The sequence below is a fragment of the Typopeltis vanoorti genome, chromosome 18, assembly GCF_054136105.1.
Source record: "Typopeltis vanoorti isolate ZY-2024b chromosome 18, IOZ_Tvanoo_1.0, whole genome shotgun sequence".
Classification (NCBI taxonomy): Eukaryota; Metazoa; Arthropoda; class Arachnida; order Uropygi; family Thelyphonidae; genus Typopeltis; species Typopeltis vanoorti.
In genome coordinates, this window is record NC_143566.1 from 106,713,155 (window position 1) to 106,725,249 (window position 12,095).

At 38.8% G+C, this 12,095-nt stretch overlaps 1 protein-coding gene across 5 annotated transcripts in view; it reads left to right on the top strand.

The window, feature by feature from the left end:
- The window catches only part of LOC150097035 ((Lyso)-N-acylphosphatidylethanolamine lipase-like), a 111,355-nt gene that overhangs the window by 9,808 nt on the left and 89,452 nt on the right, over positions 1-12,095 (top strand). For 3 of the 5 annotated variants that reach the window (XM_090407820.1, XM_090407822.1, XM_090407824.1), the window contains exon 1: positions 4,726-5,256. The exons of the other annotated variants lie outside the window; for them this stretch is intronic. In XM_090407820.1, the coding sequence (XP_090263946.1) occupies positions 5,141-5,256 (116 nt within the window). In that variant the 5' untranslated portion in view covers positions 4,726-5,140. Of the gene's footprint in view, positions 1-4,725; positions 5,257-12,095 lie in introns of those variants that run through there. 5 annotated transcript variants of the gene reach the window in all.

The following is a 12,095-nucleotide window of genomic DNA, read 5'->3' on the forward strand; positions in this document are numbered from 1 at the left end:
TTCGAAAATTAGACTTAGGTTCGAGTCTAGTCGCCTACTGAAGAAACTTTTTTCTAAGCCGTATTTTCTACCGGTTCCCGAGTTAGTCGATCTCTGGCATGAGCATGCGGTTTTTTCTGCCGGAAACTCGGGTTTATCGTCCCATTAACTCAAGAAATTCGACCGTAGTACCCACATTATTTCAAACAGCAACATATCATGATAGGGTTATGTACCAAGAGATGGCAGCACTTGTTTGCCAGCCTCTTCATCGGTGGCTGCTATCATTAATGATAGACATGGGCCAGCTATCTCTGATTTGCTACCGGTGGAGATTGAACTGCTCACTCAGTCTCGTCTCCAAAAGCTAGGTAGGGTTAAAAGACCTCGCCTGCTCCGTATAAAGAAATAAAAGACATTAGCTGATTTTTTTTTTCTAGCCATAGACTATAAATAATTTTAATAGGTGTTTAGGGATGACAGGTGCTGCCACGTCGTGGTTCCTAATCCTAATCTTAACAAGATTAATTGTCTGAAATAGTGCGAATTCTATGTAGATTTTCTGCAGCAGAATTAAAATCTCCAGTTTCCAGAGAAAAACTTTATGTCCTGTGCAAGAGATTGACTAACTTGGGAACGGGTTAGTTGATCTCTTGTAAAACCGCTTAGAAAAGCATCCTGGAATGTAATATGGAAATATTATATTTTTCAAAGTTTAAGATAATTATTTTTCGGGGTTTAGTAAAATAATATCACTTTATGATAAAAATATGGACAAACGGAACTTTCTGTTCTGTGCAGCTGTTGACCAAAGCATTTAATGAATGTTGTTCCCAACCCATATCTCACCGAACTATGTACAGGGAATTGTAGAGAATCAGTATGTGGCATGCCTATATGGAATCCACTGAACCAGATAATTCGTCTGCAGTGGTGACAGGAACACCGCGACTGGACATTGGATGACTGGAAAAATATCATATGGTCTTATGGGTCATGGTACACCTTTTTCTGTACCGATGGTAGGGAGAGAGTTTGGCAGAGCCCCATTAATCAATAAACCCATATTGCGTTGTAAACAGAACTCAAGATTCTGGAGGCGGTGTCATGAGTGGGGCATGTTCTGTTGGCAACGAATGGGTCTCCTGATATTGCTGGAAGGTTGGGTATCTTCCAAGGAATATCTGAACATTGTTGCTGCTGATCAAGTCCATCCATCAATGTAGACTTTTCTCCCACCAGGTGACGGTTGCTTCATGGACGACAATGCTACTGTCTATCGTTCAAGAATTGTACAGCAGTGGTTCAGCGAACATGACGACTTCCGCCATCTTTCCTGGCGACTACAAAACCCGGATCTGAACCCTATTGACAATGTATGGGACATGTTAGAAAAACAGACCTGTCAGGCAAAGTCCTCTCCATCAAATCTGAGTCAGTTAGGACTGTCTGGTGAACTGGTATGTTGTAGAGATGGATGCAATCCATCACCTTGTTGAATCTATCTCTAACCGCATAGGTGCTGTAATCAGACTACAGGATGTCCAACAATGTATTAAATAAAAGTGTAATTCAGTGTTCGGTATGTGTATTAATCGTAATTTCTGATAGAAAAACCATTTGACAGTTAGTGTATAAAAACAAAAATAAAGGAAAGTATTCGCCATTTTTTAAAGGAACATATCAAAAATAATAATTAGTAACTTGGTTATTTCATTTTTTCCCTCCAAATTTTCTTAAAGAATATATTTCCAATAGTTAATTTTTTCTTTAATTAGAACATCTACGAACTGATATCTTTTGCAGCTTGTAAAGCTCACTGCCTCAGAAGTTTCTCAGAAGCCTACAATTTAAGTTTACTGAAAACTGAAGTGTATTTTACTTCTATAGCAGTGGCGCACCCAGGGAGGAGGCCCAGGGGCCCTGGCCCACGAAAAGAAAAAGAAAAAAAACTAGAAAATTTTCCAAAAATCTTTTCCTAATTAAAATTATATTTTTTAATTTATATTTTGTCGTGTCTTCTATTTCTACACTACTTATGAATTAGCCGTCATACGGTGACGGCTAATTCCCACCACAAGGTGGGAATACCCTATAGCTCTCGAGAATCACGGCCACTTGAACGCGAGGCGAACGAGGTATTGCTCCGTCGGACCGAGCGCTACTTCGTTTGCCCGAGCCGGGCCAAAGGAGATTATGTGTATCATGTTTGGCGATCACTGCAGATGCTTAGTCATAGGTCGTATGCAATGCGTAGTGCGTATTCTCAAATCGTATAGTTAACTATCCCCCCCCTCTCCCCGAGATTAAATCTTGAGTGCTCAGCCCCCCCCCCCCCCCAAGATTAAATCCTGAGTGCACCAAACACATTCTTCATGTGAGCAGCAACATACTCAAAACATAATGTATGCCTTGCCAAAACTTGTTATGTATTGAATCACGGATATACTGATTATGCCTGTCACCCCTGTAATGCAGGATGACCCAGAACTTGTACGGCCTCTCAATCTCCCAGGCATATGGTGAAGATATCTTAGGGATAGATAACAGTTTATTTTTATTTTTCTTAAATTTATGTTGCGAACTGTTATAAAAAAAATAAATGAATCATCTTATGACTTCTTTCCCAAATGGGATAGGCAAAGTTCCTTTAGCCATGACATTTTGATGACTGGTGAGCAGGCAGTCTCTGTCTTTCAAACCTCTGAAAGTATGCCCAAGATATAAAAACATCGAGGCTTTTACAAGAGGGATTACTGCAGAAAACTTTCCCTCTCGTGCAAGATTTTGATTTACTCAGGGAATAGGCCGAAAATAGCAGGGGTGAATGCTGGTCTTGAAATTCACGCTTGCTCTTGTTATCATTCAGGGAGTGAGAGGCGTGATTGAAGTCTGATTAGCGGAATAATGAATTACTGACCATTTAAAACTATATATTTAGAAATGTATGTACATTTAATCACACAAATTCAACATTTATTTTACAAGTGATATTCTATCTTTTCAATTAGCTACTTGAATACAAATTCTACCTTATGGTTCTTTATGAACTGGTCAATAACATCGTCATAAAAAGTTGGTTGTAACTTAATTTTCCCAAGCAACACGCACACTTCTAAAGGCTGGCTGAAGCTCACTGGCTAGAGCTACGTTGACTGCGTATGGCCCGTGTTTAAACAACAGAGTGAGACCACATGAAATGGCTCTGCGCGCACATGAAATCACAATGTTGCTGTGATATCATGACCTGGAAGCTGCTACAACTGAGAAAGCCAAGGTAGCTTTGGCTAGACGAGCAAGCATCGGCCTTCGATACACAACGCAAAGCTCAATTATTGCCACGCAAGCTGAAGACGTCTTCTGTCTACAAATATAAAAGCCTAAATGGAATGCTTATAAATGCATGCATTTATTAACAAATAAATATTCTTTCTCAATTAATGAGCTTGCACAACAAGCATGGAGAATTCGCCCCTGGAAAATAGCTTGAAAAATTTTCTGGACTTGGGGACTGGAATCGAACCTTATCTTGGTTTTTCTTTAGGCAGTCTGGTGCTTTGGATATAAATGTCATTTCCCGACTTTGATCAAAATTCCTTAAATTAGCTGGAGGCAACTAAGTTAATGTCTCTCGTGTTTCAGTGTGTTTATCTGTTGGAAGCGTTAAAACGTGTGGTCTGTCCTCCAAGATAGTACAAAATTGCAGGAACGAGTTTCCAAAAGCTAATGACACTTGTGAAGCATTGGCTGGGTTGCAGTAATTTGAGTGTCGACTGCAAGAAAAAACTTTAATTTCGGACAAGAAAGTTTTCTGACTGGTCCAGAAAACTGTTTTAAATTAGGATATATCTCAATTTTCCGACTGGAAAAGGAGTTCTAGCTTAAAAATAATTCTCTGGACCCATAAAACATTTTATCTTCCGAAAATATACATTTTTATTAGCATAATTCCTCTCTGCTAGAAATGAAACCCCCCTTTTCATTCCCCAAAGATCAGCAGAATTCTTTTAGTGCTATTGAGAATGTAGTTAGTACACATATAATCACCAACCAAGAGAGCAAAATCTCGAGAAATAACCAAATAAAAAAAAGTTTAAAAAAACTTTAGAAACACAATAAGGCGTAAAACAAATAACTAATCGTTGTTAAACTTCGGTCGTAGGCCCATGGTTTAGGAATTGCGGCGTTTACACACAGCGCCATCTATTACAGATTATTATTATTATATAACACCTCCAGGGAGCCCAAAAACTCACCGAGGGAGGGCACCTGCTCAATAACTCTCCGTCTCCACCACTCCACTAACCGCAACTACTTTCATTATATACATCAGCGCCATCTACCACCACCACTATTTTCACAGACAATCACAAACATCCATGCTCACGGTGGGATTCGAACCCGCAACCTTTTGGATGGAGAGGGGATACGCTAACCACTCGGCCAACCAGGATGCCAAATAGTTTTTTTTTTTTTTTTTTTTTTTTTTTTTTAATCACCAAATAGTATTTTTTTGTCTGTAAATTGGGCGTATTTGGACGATTTGCGGGATGACAACCCTGCTACTACTGTGTGAGATCAACTAACTCACATTTAACTGAAAAAGCCCATATTATGATTACTCTCATCAGGATTGAACGAAGGTGTTTTTCATTTTTACTCGAAAGGTACAACTTCCCATTGTACCTTTCGAGTAATTTCGAGTATCTTCCAAATTCGCTACAGACGTGCCTAAGTAAATAGTAAATAGCTTGAGTAAATCGATTTTGCGCCTGACGAGTTTTTTGAAATTGAATTATTTATTTTCATGAATTAAGTAACTATAATCTGCAATTTATTTATTTATTTATTCATTTTTTGCTTGTTGAAGGTCAGTGTTAGTAATGTATTGTCCAGACGGCCTTGTATTTGGTTATCGAATATTGATCGATGTACTTAGCGATAACGTTAGGTGAAGTACTACTGTATTATGTAACGGCTGTGATAGTATACTGTGAAAAGTGTTCAAGATGACGATGCTTAATTGTAAAATCATAAATGTGAAATATGCCAAGACCACTAGTTAGTGTATGTATACGTATTTGTATAGATCCGAATTTTCTGTACTGATACATTTGTGCGTTTGCACCGTGCCATTTTCCCGTAAACAGTATGCCAGTGTATGGTCTGTCTGAAATGTAATTATCACCTGCCGTTACTGCTGTTCTCTTATCGGCAACTAGCGATGGCTAACGGAGCTAGGAACGAAATGGAATCCAATGAACAAGGAGTTCGAAGGTAAGAATAATACGTGTTTGTGTATTGAAGAAAGCTTGATAAAGGTTGTACATTATGTTTATTTGTCTGATAAAGACAAAGTAGTGCATTTTTAATTTGCAAGCAATGACTTATCAAGGGAATGCGACACCCGAAATCCCTCGCTATGCTCAAGGATAACGCTACATCCAGGGACAACTTCCATTACCCTCCCGTTCCCCCTTCCCCCCTGCGCCACCTTATGGATACCTGCTGGCAGGGAGATTACTTCCCTAGATGTTTGCTTTGTTTGATTATAAAATAAACATTTTAGGTAAGTCATATTAGCAAAAATATTAAAATTACCAATAAATATTTCCGAAGTATGAGTCTGATTCCACGGAGGTTATAATTACTTGTTACATAATTAATAATAGAAGTTATAGGGAAGTAAGGAAATGAAATTTATATTGATAATACGAGATAATTACCATAGACAGTGTAATGGAAGGGGCTCTTTCTTTGGGGAAGGAAAAGGACTGAAGGGTTTTCTTTTATTCTCTGTTTCCAATCGTTATTGCCCAAAGATCTAAAGCAAGCTGCTGACCTATCTTTGGAGAACGAAAAGGATGAGTCTCTGACTCCATGGAAGTCAGAGGTTAATAATGATAATATTTTTCATTAACTACTCCCAGAAGCAGAATCTGCATTCACTACTGACTAAATTCACTAGGTTAAAGTGTTTCTACTCTTAAAACAATCGTACATGCTCAAGTGCTTTTAGTGCTTTACTCACCTTATGTTGCTTTTTTTTTTTTTCAGTTTAATAAATAAACAAGTCCACATGGTTAGTCGAGTGGCTATGTGCTTCACAACCTGGATTCGATTCCCATCACTGATGTGAGGAGCTTAGGATCTCTCTCGGACATAGATTTAGCCAGTCTTGGGCGTGGACTGCAGGGTTTTTCTCCCCAGTTTATCTGGGGGATTTTCTCCTGCAAGTAGGCAAACCAGCATCTACAGACATTGGACACACTGGGAAGCATAGGGCTAGCCACCTTATCCTTGGTACGGGTATGGCTTGAAAGGGCTTAGGATAGCTCCGTAACAGACCAATAGGCCTAATACGAAAAAGGAAGAATAAGAATAAGGGGGCATAGCTTAGATGGTAGAGCGCTTGCTTAGCATGCGAGAGGTACTTGGATCGATGCCCGGCGCCTCCATTCAGTGATTTTGCCGGCCTGGTTGGCCGAGCGGTTAGCATATCCGCTCTCCAGCCAAAAGGCCATGGGTTCAAATCCTGCCATGGGCGTGGATGTTTGTGATTGTCTGTAAAGGCACTAGTGGTGGTAGATGGCGTTGGTGTTAGATGATGAAGGTTGGTGGAGTAATAAGACAAACAGTTGTAGAGTTGATACCCTCCCTCGATGAGTCTTTGGACTCCCTGGAGGTGTGATATAATAATAAATAAACAAAAAAGGGAATAAAGAGAAAGTTGGTAATTTTGGACCCCATGATTTTTTTCCCAGTCTTTCAGTGTCCAGTCACAGAGTTCCTGACATCACTGTAGCTGAACCTTCCAATTCTTTGCAGAAATCAGTGGTTTCTGTATTGGCATGCAGCTTCCAATTCTGATCATCTTCAATTCTCTGCACATCATTTAGTGAGATATGAATCAGAAACAGTCTTCGTTAAATGCTTGTCAATTGTTGACAGGAAGTTCCGTTTGTCTGTACCATCTCACACAACACTAATCTTGTTCCTGACAGACTATCTTGGGATCAGAGTCACACCTCTTAGACAAGCGATGCAAGTTATTTTTCTACTGATTAAACATCTGGAATAGTTCATCTTTTGAAAAACTTGTCTGCTATGCAGTTTTCAAAATTGCAGCTCCAGCCTGACAGGCATTTACAATAAGCCCTTTATCTAACTCCAAAAGATCCTTTGTTTCACCCCATTATAATCATGACTATTGATGATTACTGACTAGCAGCATTCCTAAATAGTTGCCTAGAACATGTAGTGATGCATGCGACTAATTATTATGCAGCATGTATGCTGCATACGTTATGTTTATGTACATCTACAGTTTCTAATTCAGCAGCTAGTATCTGTGTCTGTCACCTGCTTATCAAAATGACTCAGTTCATATCCATTCCAGATCCAGTCACATCCATAACATTGTGTCTCCAGCAGTTATCTCTTTTTATAAATTAAAGATGCCTAGAAATTATATTCTTGGTTTAATCCTTTTTCCAAGTATAAGAAACAAAGTTTGCACGTAAAGTAACTTCACGACTGGGCAACTCGTATATAGAGGCTAATGACTTCACATCACTTGCCTTAGTATCCCATAATGCAAATCACACATATCCTTACAGACATGTATAATGCTATGCATTATGGGAAAGGTCACTACCCAGACCAGTTTCGACCTTTATTGAGGTCTTATCAGAAGTTACTTCACGTGCAAACTTTGTTTGCTTACACTTGGAAAAAGGATTAAACCAAGAATATAATTTCTAGGCGTCTTTAATTTATAGTATAACCAAGTGGGAAAACTTTCAACATTTATCTCTTATTAGCTATAAATTCGATTTCCTTAACAATTCTATTATTAATTACATAACAAGTAATTTTTACAGGAGACTTCAATTATGGGTGCATAGGTAAAGCCTCCCCCCCCCCGCCACATAATAATTACTCATCCTGCATTCATTGTGCTAATTCGACAATGCATGCTATCCACATTCTCTCTTTCACCCCTGCATGTAGCGCAACCAAATGTATATTTTTTTCATTAGCCTCTGCTTCACCCTGGATAGTCTCAAATGAAATGTCCTCTGCATCCCTGTTTTTTCTGAGGGAGAACATAGAGCAGATGTTGTGGCTTCTGAGTGGACAGGTGAGCTGCCAGTTGCTTCCACTAAAACGTGTTGCAAAGTGTGAGGTTTTGAAATTTGGCAGACAAAGATGAGATGTATGGTATATGTTTGAAGGAATTTTGACGTGGGAATGAGAGAGAGAGAGAGAGAAGACAGATTAGATTGCTAATATTGTGAGGATATTACAACAGATTATAGCAATGATGAGAAAACATGTAAAAGAAAGAAATTATGATTTCAATATATATTGTCTTGATCAGGTCTTTTGATCACGGGCACTTCCATGGAGTCCAAAGACTCATCACAGGAGACCTAATCTATCCACACAATCTATCATACTCTCCTTGAACCCATTAACAGACAAAGCACTCACAACTGACTCTGGCAATCTATTCCACTCATTCAAAACTCTCCAAGCAAAAAATCTAATCTTCACACCCCTATTAACAACACCTTTATTCAACTTCTAGGGATGATCTCTTGTTCTGCTCCTCTCTAGCCAAGTGCTGAAACATTTCCCTCTGCATGTATCCTATAAAACCCTTTAAGCAACTTAAATGTTTCTATCATATCTCCTCTTTTTCTCCTATCAACTAACTTCTGCAGTTTGCACACCCTCAATCTATCCTCATAGGGAACATTCCACAAACCACACACCATCTTGGTCACTTGCCTCTGAATCCTCTATACCCTTGTTCTTCAACCTGTGGTCTGCGGACCGGCTGTGGAATTTGCGAATCTGCAGAAATTTCCTGGCAGTCCGCCAAAAATTTCTTCGTCTCTCAGAAACAACGATCCAGCCACGCATATATATCATATTTTCTAACCTCTAAGCAGCAGATGTCGCACTAGCTAAAAATTGTAATTTTATAACATTGGATTTAATAAATAAAATGCTATCTACATTGGTTTATGTTTCTGTCTTAGCCATCAGTCTGTCCGTGAAATATTTCTCCTATTTTCCCCGGTCCGCAGGTGAAAAAAGGTTGAAGAACACTGCTCTACACCACTTCCTCATCCCCCAAGAAATCCAGAGGACCAGACTTGAGCACAGTAATCCCGATGTGGGTGTATCAAGGCTTTATAAAGAGGAATAACAACTTTCTTATCTCTTCTTGTTGATATGTTCTTGAATAGCCAAATAATCTTTTGGGCTACCTTAGCAATATGTCCTCTAAACATTAACTCTCTGTCTTCCACCACCCTTAAATCTCTAGCTTCATCTATTGCCTGGAGTGCAGTGCCATCAATGTGATACACAGCTTGTAATCTGTTTGTCCCAAAATACATCGCTTTACATTTCTTCACATTAAACTGATACCCATTATCTTTTGCCCTACTGACAGCCTATTTAAATCGTCCAGCAAACTCTCCACATCACCATGATTAACTACTATTATACCTAATTTCACATCATCAGCAAACAACTGAATATTTCCTTTTAGGTTACTTCTTGTATCATTTATGTACAAATTAAACAGCAATGGTCCCATCACGGAACCTTGCGGCACACCACTAGTTGCCTGTTTTGACCTCGATTCTGTCCTTCCGTATACCACTTTTGGATATCTGTCCAGCAGCCACCCTCTTATCCACTTAACCAGTGTCATATCCATTCTCATTTGTTCTAATTTGCATAACAGAGTTCCATGTGGTATTCTGTGAAATGCATTTGCAAAATCTACCAAATCATCATGTAGCCATTTCCTTTATCCAACTGAGCTGTTAGTTCTATTATAAAAAAGTTAGTCAATTACTAAGGCATGACTGATCCTTCACAAAGCCATGCTGACCCTCATATAGTATCATATTTTGATGTACCATTCTTGAATTCTCTTTTTGACCAATTTTTCTATTTTTCCATCATGCCTGAGATACTGATTGGTCTGTAATTTGCTGCTGTAGTCTTAGCACCTCCCTTATGCAAGGGAATTATTTTGCCTTCTTTCCACTCCCTTAGAACTCTACCAGAGCTGAGACTTAAATTAAAGAGCCTAGTCAAAGGCATTACCCTTGCACATTCTCGCAAAACCCTAGCTGATATCCTATCTAATAAAACAACTGTTTTACATTGGGATTCTGCAATATCCAAAGAATCTCCAATTCATTCACCTCTGTTCCCACATTAGTGTCTGATATGTTAAAGGTGTAATCTCACTAGGATGATATACCCTTGCAAAGTGGTCACTCATTAACCTTAATGAGTGATGATGGTCAACTATTTTATCTGCTTCTGTCTCCTCTTGACCATCATCACTCATTAAGGTTAATCTTCCATAGTCATTTTTCCTCTTACTTGCAACATATGAAAGAACTCGGGATTTCCTTCGGCCTGCTTGGCTAGATTCTTCTTATAATCTGATTTTGCCTTCCTTGCCATGCTGGTCACCTTTCTTGCCTGAACCATGTACTGTTCATGAGTTTGCTGGTTATCTTTCTCTTTATATACCTTCCACAGTATTTTCTTCTTCTGCAGCTTGTGCTTAATGATATTACTCATCCATTTAACTCCCTGATTAACCCTCCTAACCCTATGTATACAATTTTAATACTGCTTCTTCTAGATGACCCTTAACTATATCCCATGCTTTACTAACATCCTCACCCTGCATTGTTATATGCCCTGGCAGATTTAAGCTTCTTCCTAAGCTTGTCATAATCATCTGCCTTGTAGTTCCACATATACCCCTTCTTGATAGAATATTCCTCATGTTTTACAATATTACAAGACAAGACCTCACTTTCACCAACTGGAGGCAATGTTGTCACCTTGGTTATGGATAGTTCTTACTGATCCTGTGACCAGATCCAATACCTTCACACCCCCTAGTCCTCTCCATCACATGCTGCCTTAAGCAATTCTCTCTTAGCAGGTGTATAAATTCTACTTCCTTCCAGCCTATACCTCCATAGTTGAAGTCCTGCATAATAATCACTCAACCTGTATTCATTGTACTAATTTGGTGATGTATATCTTTCAGATCATCTATGGAACTCCTTGGCCTGTAGCAACAACCAACTGTATATTTTTTCCTACTGGCCTTAATCTCTCACCAGATTATTTCAAACGATTAGCCTCCTCCTGCCTGTCTCCTATTCTTTTTGGCTGTAATTCATTAGCTAAATGTTGCTGGATTTCCAACCAGCATCTTCAAAGTTCCAAGTTATAAGCATGATCAACACACAGTACTTAATTGCTGTAGAAACAATTCACATTATAAATGGAACTGTTGTCCCAACAGAGCCAGATAAAAACTTTGTTTTTATCTGGCTCTGTTTTTAAATGAATTCTCGAGTTCTTGAGATATAACTATTTCAGGCAGCATATAAAGGAGGGTACGCTAGGATTAAGAATTTTAGATCTGATTATTTCATCAGAGGATGTAATTGTGAATGGGGTTTCACACTTTCCTCCAGTTGGTGAGAGTGGTCATAAAGTGATCACCTGGGTTGTGGCTAGCCATATGCAAACTTCTGTGAGGAAAGGATATATGTGTAATTATAAGGCTGGTGATTATGACAAGCTTAGGCGACAGCTTGAAGCTATGGCATGGAATTAGGAGCTGAGTGATAAGGAAATAAATACTGCTTGGGAACTGACAAACACCATTAATATGTGAATGCATTCCGAATTAAGGTAGTAATGTATTAAGATAGGTGTAAAATGGATGAATGAGGATCTTAAGCATGAAATCTAGAAGGTACTTTGGAGAACTACAAAATGAATAATGATAATAAACGAGGATGGTTAGTTTTAAATTATAAAAAAGGAGGGCGTATTACTGATGATGGCAAATGAGTTGTGTCCATGTAGGTCTGTGGAAGCAGGGGAATAAAAATGGGGGTGATTTTGAACGTGTGTGAAATAAGTGTTTCTAGAGAGAGAGAGAGATATTTAGTCAGGGTGTGTTACAGATCTCAGAATAATGAATGAGGTGAGAAAGAAATGTATAGGCAAATTAGTTTAGCTAGTAAAAAAAGCATTATATTAAT